A 19,055-nucleotide genomic window follows, 5' to 3' on the forward strand; every position below is an offset into this window, starting at 1 on the left:
ATGGAAATAAAGCATTTGGTTATAATTTCTTTGGCAACAGACCACACCCCTAGTCCGACTTTACTTCACTAAACTGACCTCTCAAACACATACTTAATTTCACGTGTAACTACAAATTCACGGGGAACAATAGCCTGTGATCTAATTGAACACTCTCTTTTTTAAAAACAAAAATACAAGGATCTAAAAACAACTGATTTGATCATTCAACAGACTGTTATTGAGAGGGTATTTTATAACAGATGTTCTGCTCAGAAGAAACTAAAATGAAAAACATGGGCTCCAGACTCACAGAACTCAACCTCATGAGAGAGAGAGATATGCAAACTAGTCATGACAAGCTTTGTGGGATGCAGAGATGAAGATGACAAGGTTCCTCTCCTGGAAGAACTCCCAGACTACAGACCTGCAATTTTGATCTAATTCGATTTGTTCTTTTAAACTCAGTGACTTTTAAAGTGATTAACTTCATAAACATAATGACTTTGATTCTTACTCAAATAATTTCCACATTTAGAAGCCCCTTAAAAGAGGCCCCTTTGAAACTCCCAACAGAGCAGAGAAAGACTTTTCAACTGAGAATGAGGAAAAATCTGCTATTAAAAATACAATTCTTTCCTTGGCTTTGCTAGTTTTATATTTGGTTAAAGGCACAGAGAGATGGAAGAGGCAAGGCAGATAATACCCCTACTGTGTGTCAATGGAAAAATGATGAGGTCATTTTGTATGCACCCTCCATGAGAACAGGAGAACAGAAATCATTTTGTGCAGAAAACAGAATAAACCTATGCAAAATAATGTTTAAAATGGAATCAGAAACAATGTGATTGTAAATAATTACTCTTAAAATATTATAAACTTAGTCTTATTTATGTTGAAATTTTATCCAATTTTGTATTCCTAGGACAAAATTTTGATCACATGTTTTTGTTTAAGAAGTAACAAAATGCCCCATTTGGGGCCCTGTGCCCAAATTCTACCATTAAAAAATATTCTTTTCAAATAAATATTTGTCTATAGTTTAAGTAAAAAACACAAAACACAGATTTAAAGTAAATAAGTTCTAATCCTAACTTTACCTCTGAAGTGAGTGTGGGATATTGAGAACATCATTCAACTTGAATACATGGCTTCCTTTGAGAAAATTACAGAATTAAGCAAAACAGCCTTAAATGTTATTTTAGGTTTTCCTGTTCTACTATAATAATGCCTTTATATTTCCCCATATAGATGAAAATGAGTAGTGATGCCTTTTCTGGTGCCTGAGGATAAAGTTAATCACTTCTTCTTTGATTGAAATCTCTCTATAGGGTATGTATATATGTGTTATAGCTCTTATTCTTGTGTACTGTCATTGAGAATTTCCATGTTTCTCTCAAGTAGATTTGTCTCTTTATATAGTTCTCCACCACACCTACGACAAAATTGTTCCATGAGAATGCTTGTTGATGGATTTATTATTGAGAGGACACTGGAATAATTCTCTTTCATTGTATTTTTATACTTCAAATACAATTAATTAAGAACTGGTGAAAAACAACCAGTTTTCCTTTCTTAATGTCCTTTGTTGAAGGAGTTGATAAATGGTTACTTTCCGAAAGAAACTTGGCTGTAGGGATGCCTGGGTGGCTCAGTTCGTGATCCCAGGATCGTGGGATTGAGTTCCCGACTCCTTGTTCAGCAGGAAGCCTGCTTCTCCCTCTGCCTGTCATTGCCCCTGCTTGTATGCTCTCTCTCTTGGTCAAATAAATAAATAAAATCTTAAAAAAAGAAAAAAAAAAGAAAAGAAAAACTTGGACTCTAAAACCAGAAAGCGAGAATCCAATTTCTTACTTAGTCATTCTTCTACTACAGCAGAACAACAATAATAAAAATAGGGACATACTTATAAATACTTTCCCATTAAAATCATTATTAAAGTAAAAGACTTTCTAGGTATTCCTAACTCAAATGTCCATTACTTATACAATGCATAAGATCTATCACATACGCGGATGGCTTAGCAAAGGATTTTTAGAGGTTATAATAGAGAAAGCTCAGATATAAATGAAAAGTTGGTGCTGGCGGTACTATGCATAGTGGAAGAACATTACCTGGCTCTTCTCAAAACACAGACACACACATAGACACAAACACATATACACAAGTGTTGGTATCCTCTAATGTGGCTATTTTTATGCTATGTGTTATTTTCACTGTAGTGGCTATCAAGTGATCAAAACATTTTGCAGTTTGATATAACAGTGGGCAGGTTGACATTTAATAATGCATGGAATTGAACAGTTTCAATGCATATTAAAATATCAATGTATTTCTTAAAATACATTAGCTTTTTAGTATGTAAGTCATATTATTAAAATTATATTCATGTTTTGGTGCGATTATACAAGATACAGCTAAAGGAATGTACAGATGATTTATTTAAATTTAGAAGAAAACTTTATCAAATTAAATTGTTTTGTGCTTCAAATGACATCATTAAGAAAGTAAAACCTGAGAGCCTGGGTGGCTCAGTCAGTTAAGCATCTGCCTTCAGCTCAGGTCATGATCTCACGGTCCTGGGATCAAGTCCCACATTGTCTCCCTGCTCAGCAAAGAGATCTGCTTCTCCCTCTCCCTCTACCCCATGCCCACTTGTGCACATTCTCTCTCTCATGCATGCTCTCTCTCTCAGATAAATCTTAAAAAAACAAAAACAAAAACAAACAAACAAAACAACCCACGGACTGAGAGAAAATATTTACCAACCATATATCTGATAAGGAGTTTGTATCCACTTTATAAAAAAACACAAGTCTATAATAAGGATGAACAACCTAACTTAAAAATGAGCAAAGAATTTGAATATCTTCTCTAAAGAAGATATACAAATGCTCAAGCACCTGAAAAAATGGAAAATATCACTAGTCATTAAGGAAATGCAAATCAAAACCACAAGTATATTCCACTCCACACCCATGAGAACAGTTAGAGTCAAAAAAGAAAGAATAATAAGTGTTGAGGAGGATGTGAGAGAATCTGGCAAGGGTGTGGAAGAAACTGGTGGAAACATAAGATGGTAGAACCACTTGGGAAAACATTTAGGCAGTTTATCCAAATGTTTGAGAGTTATCATTTTACTCACCAATTCCTAGGTAGATACCAAGCAAACTGAAAACATATGTCAACTTGTTCTCAAATGTTTATGGCTCCCTGATTCATGTTAGCCACAACTAGAACCAACTGAAAAGGGCATCAGCTGATGAGAAAGCAGAGGATATGATATATCTGTAGGATAGGATGCTATTCAGTAGTAAAAAGGAACAAAGTACTGTTAGATATTATAACATGGTTGAACCTCAAAAACATTACATTGAGTGAAAGAAGCCAGACACAAAAGATCACAAATTGCATGATTTCATTCATAGCAAAGGAAGAGGCAAATCTATGACAAAAAGTAGATTAGTGGGCGCAAAGAGCTAAAGTGGGGGAATGGAGGAGGCACGTTGCAATGAACACAGGGTTACATTTTCAGATGACGAAATGTTCTAAAACCAGATTCTGATGATGATTGCACAATTCTGTAAATATACCCAAACAGAGTTGTCCATTCTAACTCTGATATGGTAATTATATCTCAAGAAAGCTGTGAAAAAATAATAAGAAGAAACATGCCATGGTTCTATTGCAATCGATCTATTTTTATTCTACTCTTTTATTCTATAGAATATTTTTCTTTTTTGCCATTAATTACAACTTGATTTTAAATGGTGAGGGTTTCCATTACTATTTGTTTGTGGATTCACTTTTTCCATCTTTGGTTTGTTTTCTTGAAGGAATAAAAGAAACTGCCATTAAAATTGCTTTTGAAAACTTACCGTCCACGTGACTTGAACCGTGGTGGGAGTCAACACAACTGGAGTATGAAGACGGACAATGACATCTCCTAGTTCTTTCTGTACTTGTCTATGGTCCACTCCTTGTGCTGGTGGGCTGATATCTACAGAGATAACCATCCCCCAAATTTAAAAATTCCTAGTAAAATTTTAATGTGTATTACACAAGCCATTAGGTCATTAGAAATAATTGTAGGGCAAAAAACAAAACTTTGTGACAAAAAACATTAAAGCGTATTTATATACATACCATCCCTGCTAGGACATAATTTGAGAGACGATATTTATCTCTACTAAAATAAAATTAATAAAAGTGTTTGTAATCTCTCACTCCCTTCAAATACATTGTTGTGGAAGATCTATTATTTGCTTATTAAAGAACGAAGTATGTGCCACAAGACGTCTCTAGAAACATCAGTTTTCTACAGATGTTGGCATATTGGAGGACTTTCCCGAGTAGTTAATGGAGCTATCTCTGAAAACTGCTGTTTAGGAATTTGTTCAATCCCTTGTCCCAATTGGTAGATTGTATGTTGTTACTCCTTGACGTATTCCAGACTGGAAGCATGGAAAAGAAAGTGATAAGGGAGACGTGGGAAGTGAATTATGTCACTAAAGGTTAACAAAGTGAGGGAAAGAAGAGGAAAAAGCCCCCAAATTTACAAAAATACTTCTGAAAAATTTAGGATACTTTTTAAATGTTCTAAATTAATCAATTTTGAACAGAACTTTAATATCTGATCAAAAAAAAAAAAAGAAAAAGAATTCATCTCTTTTTGGAAGTGATTGGGGGAAGGGAGAGGGAGACAGAATTACAATATTTAGAATCCTATATGCTCAGTCATACATTGTTCAGCTGTCCCAGTATTCACCATTCCCATAATACTAGTCTCCTGTTTCATATAATGGTTTATATTCTGTGTGCCCATTAAGAAAAAAATAGAGAGAAATCATAGACTTCCGAGTTCATCAAATTGATATCAAATATTGAATTTCACACAAACTCAAATCAACTACGCTAACTGTTGCACTGCAATGTTAAGTTGATTTTTTTTTTCTCCAGCTATCTTTTAAGGAAGGAAGCCTCATTTAAAATAATTGATTTTCTTAATCCTGTTTTCTCCTATTTTCTCGAGCCACAATGCAACACTCTGGCAAAAATACTTGTAAAGTGCATATCTCAGCCATAATTTAAATTGGATGCACTAAAAAACTGGGACCTACATAGGGGAGGGAGCAGAAGGATGGGCAAATGGGTGAAGGGGAGTGAGAGGTATAGGCTTCCAGTAATGGAATGAGTAAGTCATGGAATAAAACCCACAGCATAGGGTAGAGAACAAACTGGTAGTTTCCAGAGCGAAGAGGGAGATGGGCGAAATAGAAGAAGAGGACTCAGAGTACATGTACTGGGGTGCCTGGGTGGCTCAGTGGGTTAAAGCCTCTGCCTTTGGCTCGGGTCATGGTCCCAGGGTCCTGGGATCGAGCCCCTCATCGGGCTCTCTGCTGGGCAGGTTTGCCTGCTTCCCTTCCTCTCTCTCTGCCTAATTGTGATCTGTCTGTCAAATAAATAAAGAAAATCTTTAAAAAAAGAAAAAGAGTACATGTACTATGATGAGCAATGAGTAATGTATAGAATTACTGAATCATTAGATGGTATACCTAAAATGAATATAATACTGAATATCAATTACACTCGAATTTAAAATCAAATAAATATTTCTTTAAAGCCGCAGCACAGGAAACATAGTCAATGATATTGTAATAGCATTGAATAGTGATAGACGGTAGCTGCACTTGCGGTGAGCATAGGATAACACAGAGAGAAGTTGAATCACCATGTTATATGCCTGAAACCAATGTAATATTGTATGTCAGCTATACTAAAAAAATTAAAAAAAAAAAAAAACAGAAAAGAAAATTCTCAAGGACCTTAGTGTGATGTGGAAGAATGCATATAATATAATCAGAGGGGGAGATAAATCATGAGAGACTGTGGACTCTGAGAGATAAACTGAGGGTTTTGGAGGGGCGAGGGTGGGGTGGGGGGTGGGGTGAGCCCAGTGGTGGGTATTGTGGAGGGCACTGCATGGAGCACTGGGTGTGGTGCTTAAGCAATGAATTTTGGAACACTGAAAAAAAATAAAATAAAATTTAAAAAATGAAAAAAAAATTAATATAATGATATTTGACATTGGCATTACATATAATATATAATGAAAGTGTTGCTTTTATTTAATATTTGGAATTTATATCATTAATTCCCAAATTTGATTTTAATTAAAATAGCAGGATTAAAATACCTTAAACCTCTTCTATTGTTTTCCAACCCTCTGTACTGATTTGAGTAAATCACAAACTTATCTCATGACTCAGGATATATATTTGCTATTATTTGGAAAATGTATAATGTAAACGATAAAAAAATGAGCAAAAAAACTGGGACATAAATAATTGGGAACCAGGTTTTGGTGAATTTTTCTCCCCAGTTCCACTGTTTTTCATCCTTAACATAAATAGCAGAGCTATTCTACTTGATCCAGAAAAAAAAATTATTAATAATATGTGAATAATATTAACCTTTGCTGACATATCTGTGTCTACTGTGATGTTGACACTACAAGTATTTGCTGCCTTCCCAAAGAATTCCAAATTCTATGGTACTTAATAACTTTCAAAATAAGACCTCACACAGCAAAGTGTCCTTTGAAAAGAAGTGCTTCGCAGAATGCAAAGCTGCTGAAAGTGTTGTGTCAAAAAATGAAACTGACATTCAAACACACAACATGAGTTTTCCTATTAAATATCTGTTAAGAGAACATAAGTCTTTTGTTCTATATAGTCTCTCAGCTGGATCAAGCCAGATCACAAACAACTTCTCATTCATCTTTTTGGACCTCTTCACCGAGAAGTTATTTTATGAGCCAAGATTTAGTGACTGGCAGAGTTATTGAATGATCAAGAAGGTCTGCCGGATATAATCACACCCAAAGTCATCCCTACTCTGTGATCTCTCTCACCTTCCATTACAGCTACACACAAAAACTGTTTCTGTCTACACTGGTAAAAATGACCCCGGTACTCTGATTTCTTGAGTTAAAGCCACAAACATCTTCAGGTTCCATAATTTAATTTACTCAGTAAATTCAGGCCCACTGAAAGCAACTGGATCCAAGCAAAGTAAAAATATAACCAGTTTCAGATCTTCAAATTTCTTGTTGTACTTTTTATTTCTCTGGAGACAGGTTCTTTACCTACAGGCCCTTTATCATCATGGAAAATTAATCACATTACTGCTTAGAGAACAATAGAGAAGTGGCATTCCCTCCTCCCCTGACTGTCATCATGTCAGCAACGTTCTAAAATCACGTGGGGACTGTTTCACTCGATTCCTTTAAGGCGCAGTTCTCTGTTATAAGAGCGCACGAGCTACTATCACGGCACTACATTGTAATTATAATAATATTTTTATGGCTGTATGGTGCTTTTCATTGCATAAAAATACTACTTTGAATTATATCTTGTTCAAAGCCTTTTACAAATAGGAAATAATTAACCCTTTCTCAAGAACCCTGCGGGAAGTCAGTTGTAACCAATAATAAAGCCACAAGGTCTGTTTTATTAATTCCCCCCATCAACTAGTAGGAAGGGAACTTAGAATGCAGCATCGTGTTTTAACCCCTCGACTCCAGTGATTCTTAATTTGAGAAGAAAGATCTTCAGTTTTGAAATTATAATATTCTGCGTGTTCAAGTTTTTATTTCAATTCCAGGTAGTTAGCATACAGTGTCCTGTTAGTTTCAGGTGTAGGACAGAGTGATGGCACAGTTCCTCACCCAGGGCTTATCACAGCATGTGCGGTCCTTAATCCCCAACACGGATTTCACCCATCCCCCACCTCCTCCTGGTAACTGTCAGTTTGTTCTCTAAATTAAGAGTCTGTTTCTTGATTTCTCTCTTTTCCCTTTGCCCATCTGTTTTGTTTTTGATTTTTTTAATCAGTCAAAAGAATTGTATACCTCCGGAAGAAAACTTGATTTATTCCTTTCGGAAACAAATTGCTCCTTTAAACTAACCTGGTCTGATAAAAAAAAATGAAACAAAACAAACAACAACAAAAACAAAAAGCCCACCCATTGTAGGAATGCTTGTCAAACTTGAGCAGAATCATCTCCCAGAGAGCACCCTAACACAGACTGCTGGGCGGTACCCCCAGAGCTTCTGAGCTGGGGCCTGAGACTGAATTTCTACCATGGTCCTAGGGGATGCAGCTGCTGCTCCCGTGGGAGCTCTGCCTGGAGACCCACTGTGCTATTAAAATAGAATTCTTAAACAATAGGGGTAATTTTGATATCCCCATCTGGGCATTAGATCCATTAAAGATCACTTTTTGCATTGTATCATTAACTTTCAAAAGTTTCCTCCTTTTGAAATATAGTAAAGTCCTAACTTAGCTGATTTACTACGTAAATGTAAACAATTATTTTGTTTATTTATTTATTTATTTATTACTCAACAGACCCTGGCAGCTCCGAGAGGAGGACTCATTTACCAAGGTGAACAGCAAGTTCCCTTCTCCTTCCCTGGATGGAGTCTAAAGAATCCTTGTAACAGGTAAGGCAGACACATTTCTCTTTCCTCAGGCAATCCCTTTGTTCTTAAATTGCTGCTGAACGCCTCCTTCCAGAACCAGTCACGTTTACAGCCCTTGAAATTACCTTGTGTGCGCACGGGATCTGACATGGGACTTGGGTCACTGAGACCTTGGGGGTTGATCGCTCTGACCATGAATAAATAGATCGTATTGGGCCGCAATCCCCTCACTGTGTAGAGTGTGGTCTTTACATGGTTTGCCACCGTCTGCCAGCTGTTGCTCACCGATTGGCTGGAACAGGAACAGAACTTTCACTTAAAGACCAGTCGTGAAGGTATCGGCAATGGAGTTGGGTATCAATGACAAAAGTTAATGGCTGAAAATTAAACACACACACGCACAACACTTGAAGTGTTAAGCCCAATAAATGAAACATTTGGATGATTTCGGTTTATTCAACAACAAAGCCGAGCCCACCTAACGGAAGTGCCATGCACAACAAAATTAAACTCAGCCCAGGAGATGTGACAGCCCGTTGCTAATGCACAGCAGCCCACTAAATGAATACCTGTAAAAGGAACAGAGGCCAAGATCACAACATCAAGTTTATACAATAAATATGGTCCTCGTGAATGTATGTATATATACCTTGAAAAGAATTAACCTGTAGAAAGAATAAATGGACTACAGAGTAAATTATGCCAATACATTTTCCTGTTACAAGGTGTGTTTTCTTTTGCATCAATTCCACATGCAATATTATAATAGAGCCTTCTAAAACTACATATCTGTAAAAGAAGAAAGGAAGCATGTAAGGAATATTTTCCTTTGGTCACATTTTTAATAAAATTGTACATTATACAGTATGTGATTTCTCATCTTCAAATGGTGAAATACCTCTGAATCTAGATGTGGAGACCCCTTAACAGCCTGCCAGAGATGGGATGCCCATTTAGAAAACTTTGTCTAAGGTCAAATGCTGCTTTTGTTCATAATGAGTTAAGAATGGGATTTTTCAGGGCTGCCCGTTCACTTTTCAAAAGTTCTTATACGTCAAAGCATGAAAATTATAGAAAAACTGTCTTTTGAAAGTTGGAAATGATGTATTTGTTGATCGTTACCTTAAATAGATTAGGGAAGCCTAAAACGAAAGTAATGGTTTGTCCTAATGCTTTAAAATGACAGGTGCTATTGCTATCTTTATAAAAGCAAATAAAAGAACATTGAAACAATACAAACTTCATTTTCCCATATGTGTAAGTATTTTATCGAATTCTCACAATGACTTCATCATGACATTTGCTAATGTATAGTCTATATCCTTATATTAATGACAATTTTTTCAAGTAACAATTGGACATATTTTTTCCTTTCAGCAACCAGAAGTGCATGGAATCAATTCTTTAATTGTAGCTTTTCATTTTTTTCTTAGGCATACCCCAAAGCTTCACTAAAATATATAGCACAAAAACAGTGGAACTATTTTAAATTCTGCTGTAATTATGAGAAAGCAAGTTTCCAGGATTCCATGCCTCAATAAACAATGCAGAACTTAAAAAGTGTCCCGCCTAATTCAATTATTTTCGGCCTAGTTCTAATGACAAATTCTCATCTTAAGTCTTTACGATGGTCAGAGTAAAGAAAGGGGCTAAGTGGTTAGGTGTTGAGCTAGATCCCCATAGACTTAGGGGTGGTAATGCATATTTAGTCCTATTATCAAGTTATAAGTGGAAAAAAACCAACTAGAGTCTATTCTTGAATAAAATCAGATAAATACTTAAAATGAATTGTTAAACATGTTCTTAAGATAAAACAGCAGGATAGCTCACGTGAGATTTTAGGATATAGGAGCTTAAGCAACAACCCAATGGAGAAAAAAAAAAAAAAAGAAAAGGAACTGTCCCATACCTGAAAGCCTCAATGATATATGCACTTGCTGGAAGGGCTCCAGGGGTACCTGGTTGCCAGGACAAGGTGACACTGTTCTTAGTAACATCAGTGACCTGTGGTTTGGATGGTGACCCTGGCAGGTCACTTAAGTCATAATTTTTACTGATTGTTGCTCCAGATTCTATAGAGGACAAACAGAAAATGCTTCATTCCTGATTGCATAAGATGCCATAACACTTAACAGAAGGAAAATGGTCTATTAAAGAAGTTGACCTAGACAACGAGCAATTCATCTTCATAAATCAAAAGTATGTAAATGAATACTTGCCTTTCCTACATGTTATTAAATGTTTACTTTCATGCAAGATCACTAGAATTGCTTGCTCTTCAGGTAGAGGAAATAAGTTTATCGAGGACAAATGTAGCAAGCTGCATATATGCAATGTCATGTGGAGAAATTAAAAAGTGCCATATGACTTCATTTTTGTAGTCAGTGAATTTAAAATTTTGATTATTTGATTGTTATTTGATGACGAACTAATTACTGAAATGGGCTCAAGATTTCTTCTGTTGAGATCATTCCCAAGGACTCACCTGTCACGTCCAGCACAGCACTCCACGAAGTCTCCCCACTTGAACTTGTAGCCACACAAGTGTAAGTACCAGTATCAGAAATCTAGTGTGCAACAAAGGGAGACAATTCAATTATTTTAATTAATTTGTAGAGTACTCAATCTCAAGGAGGTAATATTTCATTTCTTAAAATGTGATGTATCATTTGGCTGTCCAAATTGTTCATTAGTCAATCATACGTGCACACAAAATATTAAAATCAACTCATATAATATTATTTATTCATAACAGGAATTGAATGATTTTTTTTTTTGTATTTCTACAACTAAATGTTATTTGTCTGGTAAACTCAATTTGTCTGTTCCTCTTCCCTCCAATGTAATACCTTTATCTTCGTATAACTCCAATTTAGAATGGGGTTTTGCTGTGTCAGAGTCACATATGGACAACTCACGACAGAATTTTTCCGAATCCTATAAATATTCAGAGATCAGTAATGCAAAACTATCTTTTCCACCTTAATACATTATATTTCAATGGACAAAATGCACTCAGAGTCAATAAGGATTGTGATACCAGGTGGCTGACTTTTTTTTTTTAAAGACATGGAGAAAAGTGAAGGAAAAAAAAACCAAACAGGTTGCTCCCTTCAAATAGACTGGTATTCACTTATATTTAGATTTTAGTAGTGTGACAGAGAATGAGATAAAATTATATCATAAACACACAATCCATGTCTAAGGAATCCCTGCAGTTTAGAGCCGAAAGGGACCAAGCAAATAATCTCATGCCCCACTCTTTAAAGCATATTTAAGAACCACCATTCCATTGATCACTTAAAATGCTTTTATTATTTGCTGAAGAACAGGAAAGGATTTTTTTTAAGTAGTTGATAATATAATCAAAAGTTCTCTTTTACAACTGTACAAGGTATACATTTCTGTGACTATGCTTTGGCAAAAGGCACCAATCAATGAAAAAGTGTATATCAAAAATCCTTGTGGTTGAGTTCTGTGGGCCTAGAGTAGAAACAGATTGATTCACACTGGTTTAGAGATGAGACTGGGAAGAGAAACTGATCACCAGTCTGAATAAGGCAAGTCACATGACGCAAAGTTAAATTCTGTGAAGAACATGAGTCTAATTGTTGATGAAATATGAGGGTTCACGGAATATAGTCTCTTCTGGGTCCACAGAGTAAGTGTATTGATGACTCAACCTTCTGCAATGGATTCTCAGGTACATCGTTAGTGCATGGATGTTACTGCTGGGCCACCATTTTAATTGATTTTAAATGTCATTATGTATTTTAACTTGAGTTTCAAACTGCTCTGAGCATCGTTCTCTGCCATATTATCTTCATACAATTGTCTTCTATTATACAGCGGGATGATGGGGGATAGCCATTGTCAAAAGAGCCATTCTTTCGCACATGGCTGTGTGTGCATTATAGTCATTAGAAATCTCTCCATTTAAGAAGCATCACTCACAAACTAAATATAATGAGCCAAGGTTGGATTTTAATGCGATGTTCATTTGAATGCACTCTGTGAAAGAGTAAAGAATTTGCATTTTATTATAGCTGTTGAACTAAAATGTAGCACTTGTTATTATGTGCAAATGCTTAAAGAAGGGTATGTAGGTAATGCTTCTTAACTGCATCTCCTTGTCATTGTGGAGAGACACAGTCTGACATTAGCGGTGGTAGGTAGGTTTTAATGAGTATTGGAATATTCTACTCCTCAAAAGATACAGATTCAGTTACCAATTAGCTGGACTAGGAGAATACAGTGTTCATCACATTATTTCCACCACCCCCCACCCCACATTAAGTACCAAAAAAAAAAAAAAAGGAAAGAAATAGTGAGACACAAAGGAATATGACCTATAGAAACCCTCATTTGACTATACAAGTGAAGTAGTGTAAAAACACATTTTTATCTCCCTTTAAAGACAGTCAGAAAAAGAACAACATTTTCATACTGGAGTTTATCAAAAGCCCTATCAAAAGCCAAAATATCGTTGCTAAAACTCACTCTTCAATCACCATCATCATCACTACCTTTATTCTTATTCCTTTAACTTTAAATAATTTCTTTTCGGGTCATGAGTGCTTCATCTCTCTTCTTTCCTTTTCCTTTATCCTTAACCAAGTGCTTTAAAAAGAGATTAATGCGTTGGCACACTCCATCACCTGCTTTTTTCCTTGCGTGGTTGGCTGCAGACAAGCCCCCAGGAACTTGCATCTCAGAGACACGACTCAGAAGCCTGACACAGGGCTCGAAGTTTGTTTGACATCATCAAGCACCCACCTTTAATTGCTTCTTTCAAACACTACTGGGGATCTTGACTATTCAAGCACACCTTTTAATTCAGTGGTACAGTGAAAATGCATTAACCTCCATGGCCCAAGTCTGTCTTTAGCCCAAAGAGAGAGGTGAAAGTGTTTACTCAAGGAGAGGTGGCATTAATTTTTTAATAACTCCCATTTGTTCAAAGAAGGTTAGCAATTAATTCAGAATCAGTAAAGAAACAGGCTAAAATCTGTATTAATTTATCTTTTAACTGAATTTGACAGCATTTTTTCCTAATTCAAGCAATAATTAATGCCTATGTCTCAAAATTAAAAAGAAAACATTAAATATTAATTTTATTAACAAATATACAAATTAACAAAGGTTTGCGTGCTTTGAGTGTGCATGGACATACGACAAAAAGAGTCCTTCCTTTTTTGTAAATATCTGGGTGATACACTGATAAATACCAAGTAAACACATAATTAACTATAAATATATTTGTATTTTAAGAGAAGAAATAATCCATGTTGTAATCAATTGAAAATACATGTAGTGAAAAATATTTTAACTTCTTCCCTAGCTTCCAGATAGTAAAATTCAGCATTGTTTTTCTGGTTTCTTGTTTTGTTGTTGTTGTTTGTTTGTTTTGTGTTGTTGCTGTTGTTGTTGTTTTAATCTTGGCTCCTATTTCTACCCAGATACCAGATTCTACTAATTGCTTTTCCACCAAATATTTTTTTATTTAATTTTTCTTCATGCACTATATTAGTTATCTCAATTCTGGCTCTCATTTCCAATCTTTTGACTATTCTAGCAAACTCTGCAGTGTTAGCATAGTGATTCCCACATGGAGGGGGTGCTCTGTATATTTTGTTGAATGAAAGTGAATATACTCATAGAGGGCAGGTGCCTATCTGGTACTCGCACCTTGTGTAATCAATCCTTCCCCTCGAATGTGTGTGGGACCTGTTGACTTGCTTCTGGACCACAGAAGATGGCAAGGGTGACAGGATGTCACATTTGCGATTATGTAACATAAGGTCATAATACTTGTCTTGCCAGGAGACTCCCTTCCTCATTGACTTTGAGGAAGCAAGTAGTAAAAATGGGAATATCAATATGGCAAGGAATTAAAGGCAACCTCCGGTCCACAGCAAACGAGATTCTGAGGTAATCCGTATGATGGCCATTTGGAACTGATTGCTGCAGCAATCACGTTGCTTAGAAGCAAATTTATCCCCAATCTTCAGATGAGACCACAACTCGGATACCAGATTATCCCTTTGTGAGACCCAGAAGTGGAAGACCCAACTAAGTCACACCCAGGTTCCTAACCCCACAGAAACAAATAAATGTATGTTGCTTTAAGCCTCTAAGTGTTTGCTGATATTGTTAAACAGTAGATAGCTAATACAATATTCAGTAAGAGGCATTTGAGTTGCTTCTGGAGTAAGTTTAATCTGTTAAATTGGCAGGAATAGTCGCCATCTTCCAATAAAAGAACAGCAATGACTTGTCGTTGCCCACAAGCTTAAATCTAAACTCTACAGCAACTTAAACTAAAATGTAAGATTTTCCACCAACTAGCCAAATCTACCTTTTATGTACTCAATCTTATCTCTTCAGTTTTTCACATAATAGCTTGGCCAAGCCAAGTTGTCCACATTTCTTTACAAACTTCCTTTGTTCATGACAGTAAATCAGAAGGATCTGACACTTTCAAATTACTTTAAATATCCCATTACCATCATTAACTTCATGTGTTTAAGATTTTCAGCTTTATCAATTGGATACGTACAAGTTGGAATGAAAGAATTAAAAGTTTCTGTTATGATCTTATCATTAACATAAGGACTTTCCTTCTAATATCAGTTCATCAAATGATGAATTTGAAATAAGAAATAGGGAAATAAGAAATAACAGGGCCTATAATAAAAGGTACAGCAACTATGCTAGTATGGAAGATTTTAAGTTTACAAAGCCACTTCCCCCGAAGGCAATACTTACGTTGAAATGAAGACCCAAACACAAGTCAAGCATCACTTACCCGTAAATTCTTAATCTGCAGTGTTCCTTGTTCTTGTATAGTTGCTCTTGGATCTCTACCCAGAAAAGTAAATCCCTCCTTCAACCAGCTAATTATAGGAAGAGGATCCCCAGTAGCTTTACATTTCAGTAATGCTGTACCATCTACTGCTAGTGTTTGGTTGGCTGGGCCTTGTAGAATTATGGGTGGAGGTCTATCTGTCAAAACTAAAGGATAAGGATATTTTCAGTATATTTTAACTTCTCAGAATTTATATTATAGTATTAGATGCATATTACATATATATTATCTATAATTTATCCTGCATATTCTATGCCCATTATGTATCTATCATCTATACATACTATAATATATATACAGCATATTTACTGAGGACATACTATCATTTATAACTTACTCTGAATTACCTACGGTAGATGACAATAAAATAAATTCTGACATTATAGTATTGTTGAAAGTATTTATCATATTAAAATAAAAATATGGAGAGTTCATAGCAGTTATTCACAAAATGTACATTTTATCTCTTACATGCATATTTAAGAAAGCCTATAGAATGTCATATGGGTAGAAACAATTTTCTTCTTTGTTTTCATTATAAATATACATATAATACATAATTTCACCCTTCAAAGCACCTTGCTCTCTCTATATATATATTTATACATGTATATATATATAGACTATGATATGTTGGTTGATATTAAATTACTAGATATAAACACTATTTCCAAGATTATGACACTGGGCCTTAGATTACAGTATTATGATCTGGGTGATAGGATTTAACTAGTCCTTAGAATGAAGCAGTAATCTAGTTATACTCTATTTATGGTATGACAAATTAGGGTTTTCATGTAAAATCAGTGTTTACATATATATCAATTCCTGTGTTCATCTGGGTAAAATTTCCACAATTCATGATTAAGTTAAATAAATAAATTAAATAAATAAAACAAATAATTTAAGAAAGTGCTTTTGTAATTAAATTGTTTCATGACAGTATCTTCAGTGTCTTTGGAAGTATTTCATAATGATTTAGGAAATATAGCAGCATGTTAGTATTAGTTAAATGGATGATGGAAAGAGTCAATTGGATGCAAACTTTCATCCAGAAGTCATTAGAAGAACACTTCATAACAAAACTGATACGTCCAGGTCCAAGGAAGGCTTTGTTAAGAGAAAGTTCTAAAAAAAGTTGCATGGATTTTGGTTAACTACTCAAAATATTTATGCATATTTATATTATGTTTATTATATAATTACCAAAATATGTATACCACATATAAACATAAAAAATTCACAGAAAGGAAAAACAGTTGTGGATTTTATTGATTATTAAGCAACAATGAGGAGAAAGTATCTATAAAGTTTTTTTGTGTGTGTGTTATAATGTACCTTATCAAAATGTCATTTTGCTCATTAATACTCTAATCTCCTTTGTCCACCAGATTATCTATTTCCCAATCTATATGCAGCATCTTTATTATTAGGATTTGTGGTTTTGGGAGAAAAACATTAAATTAAATAGCCCCTTTACAGCCTACCACGAGAAAGCCAACCAATTTTAATTTAAAATAGGAGTTATGAATAGATCTACTGCATGTGCATGTCAAGATGCAGTGAACTTCTAATCAACCTAAACTACTACATCAAAATATGTATTAAAATGTGTATGTGTGTCTATGCACACATATAAAAACCTTATAAAAATTAAAAAAATTAAATTTTGTTTGTGTATTATTTATAAAAATTAGAACTATATCTTTCATGATTTTCTTGATCAAATTCTTCATTTTAGAAGTAAATAAAATAATCTTCAGATAATGTGAAAATACAATGTTATATTAATTCTGACCCATACTACACAATCGATATCCAACCTGAATATTCGTGGAATTCATTTTCTTTATGGGTCAAAATGAAGGGGTAAATCACAAAACATGAATAATTCTAAAATCAATGAGAAAAATGGGTCTACATTACTAGAATAGAATCTATTTATTCAATTTTAAATATTCTTACTGCTTTTTTTCAAATTAAATATCTCTACAGAATTCAGGTAACTTCTCATAACCTGTTTTTATTTTTATATCCCTGAAATCATTAGATATTGCCAAGGACATCTAATTACTTTCTTTCTTTTTTATTGCTCAAATGAGTAGCACAATGTCTTTTTAATGAATTTGATCAATAAAGTAATTGAAAATCTCCTCGCCAGAAGGAATTTTCAGTTTCAAAGATGTTATGGGTGAAAGATGACCGCAGGTTTCCATGACACTGAGGTTAAAGGTTAAATGAACATTTAGGGTTTCCAGTGATCTGTGAACAATTCCCTGGTTTTCTCTAACTATGCATTATAAATCCTCAATAAACCATTTATATAAGATCATGGTGTGACATTTGTTGTCAATATAATATATAAATAATTTCTTCTCTCTAGTCCTTTTAGATGCTATTGGTTGCACTCAGAATTCTCATTATAATTTCCTAATTTTCTGAAAGAAAAAGAGCAGAAGGAAAGAAGAAATAAACAGTGCCAACGAATTAATGAGAAGGTCTTCTGAAAGGATATTTTGAAATTCAAGTATATTGAAGCATCTTCATTCAATCTATAATCAGTAAAATTATCACTCAACAGAACATTTCATCACCATTAGCAATCTCATCTTATATGAACACTTGAGTTAAAAATACCTCCAAGAAAGGAGTCTAAGTGCAAAAATGTAGCAACAGAAACACTGCTCTACGTGTTTTGCTTGTTTCTCTGAATATGACATACATTTTTTATTCTACAGTGGAATTTCAACTGGCCCTAAATTGCCCTGGGTCACACCCTCCAAAAAATGTTGCAAATGAAAATGATAGCTCATATACCATTAAATTGTTAACCAACCTGAAAACTCAACAAAACTATGAATAGAAGCTAAAGTCATAAGTCAATGTACCAAGTTAGTATTTAGAAAGAGTTATTTGTAATAAATAATGTGTGTGTGTGGGGGGGGGGTTAGGTCTTGAAGTTAGAGTTCTTTCCTGTCAAAATCAATAACTCTATAACCTTCATTCAATATTTTTGCAAAAGGATCTTGACTTTGTGATTGCTTACTTAAGTAAAAATCAATGTAGGAATTAATATTCAAGCCAGTTTTAGCAAACCGTTCTGTCCTCTCACTTATCAGGTTTAAACTTGTTTTTACTCTTTTAATTTTGACCTTAGAAACAAAGCTGGAATAACTACTGTTTTGTGAGATTATGTCATCAACCAACACAAGTTCTCAAAACAAAAGTGTTCCTTTCATTGCATCAGAAATGACCCTGAGAATCTGTCATATATTCTGGCTCTTCTAATTCATCAATTTCATTTCTTATAAATATGGTTTGCCTTTTCCCATAACAATTTATTTATTTAGAAATATTTTAGAGTCTGTCTTTCGTAAAATAATATAAGCAACTAGGTTACAATAGAGGTTTTCATTATTAAACATAGACTGTTTTATTCTCATATACAGAAAACAACTTAGGCTCTGGCAAGAATATCTTCTTTTCCCAATATATATATATCTGGACATTTTTGCTAACAGTAGTAAGCATAAGGACTTAAGAAAGATGAATAATTATCTTCTATTTCTTTTAAAAAATACATAGATATGAAGGATCAAAGATATTGCCCATCTAAAGAAAGAATTTCTTAGCACTGTTACCCTTGAACCTGACTTCTTTCAGTTCCATGGCAGTAAAATTTCTGCAACATCAGCAGGTACGGCCATTAACGACTCAATGTT

The 19,055-nt window shown here is 34.6% G+C and overlaps 1 protein-coding gene across 15 annotated transcripts in view; it reads right to left on the reverse strand.

The window, feature by feature from the left end:
• The window catches only part of ROBO2 (roundabout guidance receptor 2), a 1,682,217-nt gene that overhangs the window by 82,684 nt on the left and 1,580,478 nt on the right, over nucleotides 1-19,055 (reverse strand). For all 15 annotated transcript variants that reach the window (XM_032352363.1, XM_032352359.1, XM_032352354.1 and 12 more), the window contains 5 exons: nucleotides 15,274-15,479; nucleotides 10,951-11,032; nucleotides 10,375-10,537; nucleotides 8,591-8,757; nucleotides 3,858-3,979 (listed from right to left, as the gene is read on the reverse strand). In XM_032352363.1, the coding sequence (XP_032208254.1) occupies nucleotides 3,858-3,979; nucleotides 8,591-8,757; nucleotides 10,375-10,537; nucleotides 10,951-11,032; nucleotides 15,274-15,479 (740 nt within the window). The remainder of the gene's footprint in view (nucleotides 1-3,857; nucleotides 3,980-8,590; nucleotides 8,758-10,374; nucleotides 10,538-10,950; nucleotides 11,033-15,273; nucleotides 15,480-19,055) is intronic.

The sequence above is a fragment of the Mustela erminea genome, chromosome 1, assembly GCF_009829155.1.
Source record: "Mustela erminea isolate mMusErm1 chromosome 1, mMusErm1.Pri, whole genome shotgun sequence".
Lineage (NCBI taxonomy): Eukaryota > Metazoa > Chordata > Mammalia > Carnivora > Mustelidae > Mustela > Mustela erminea.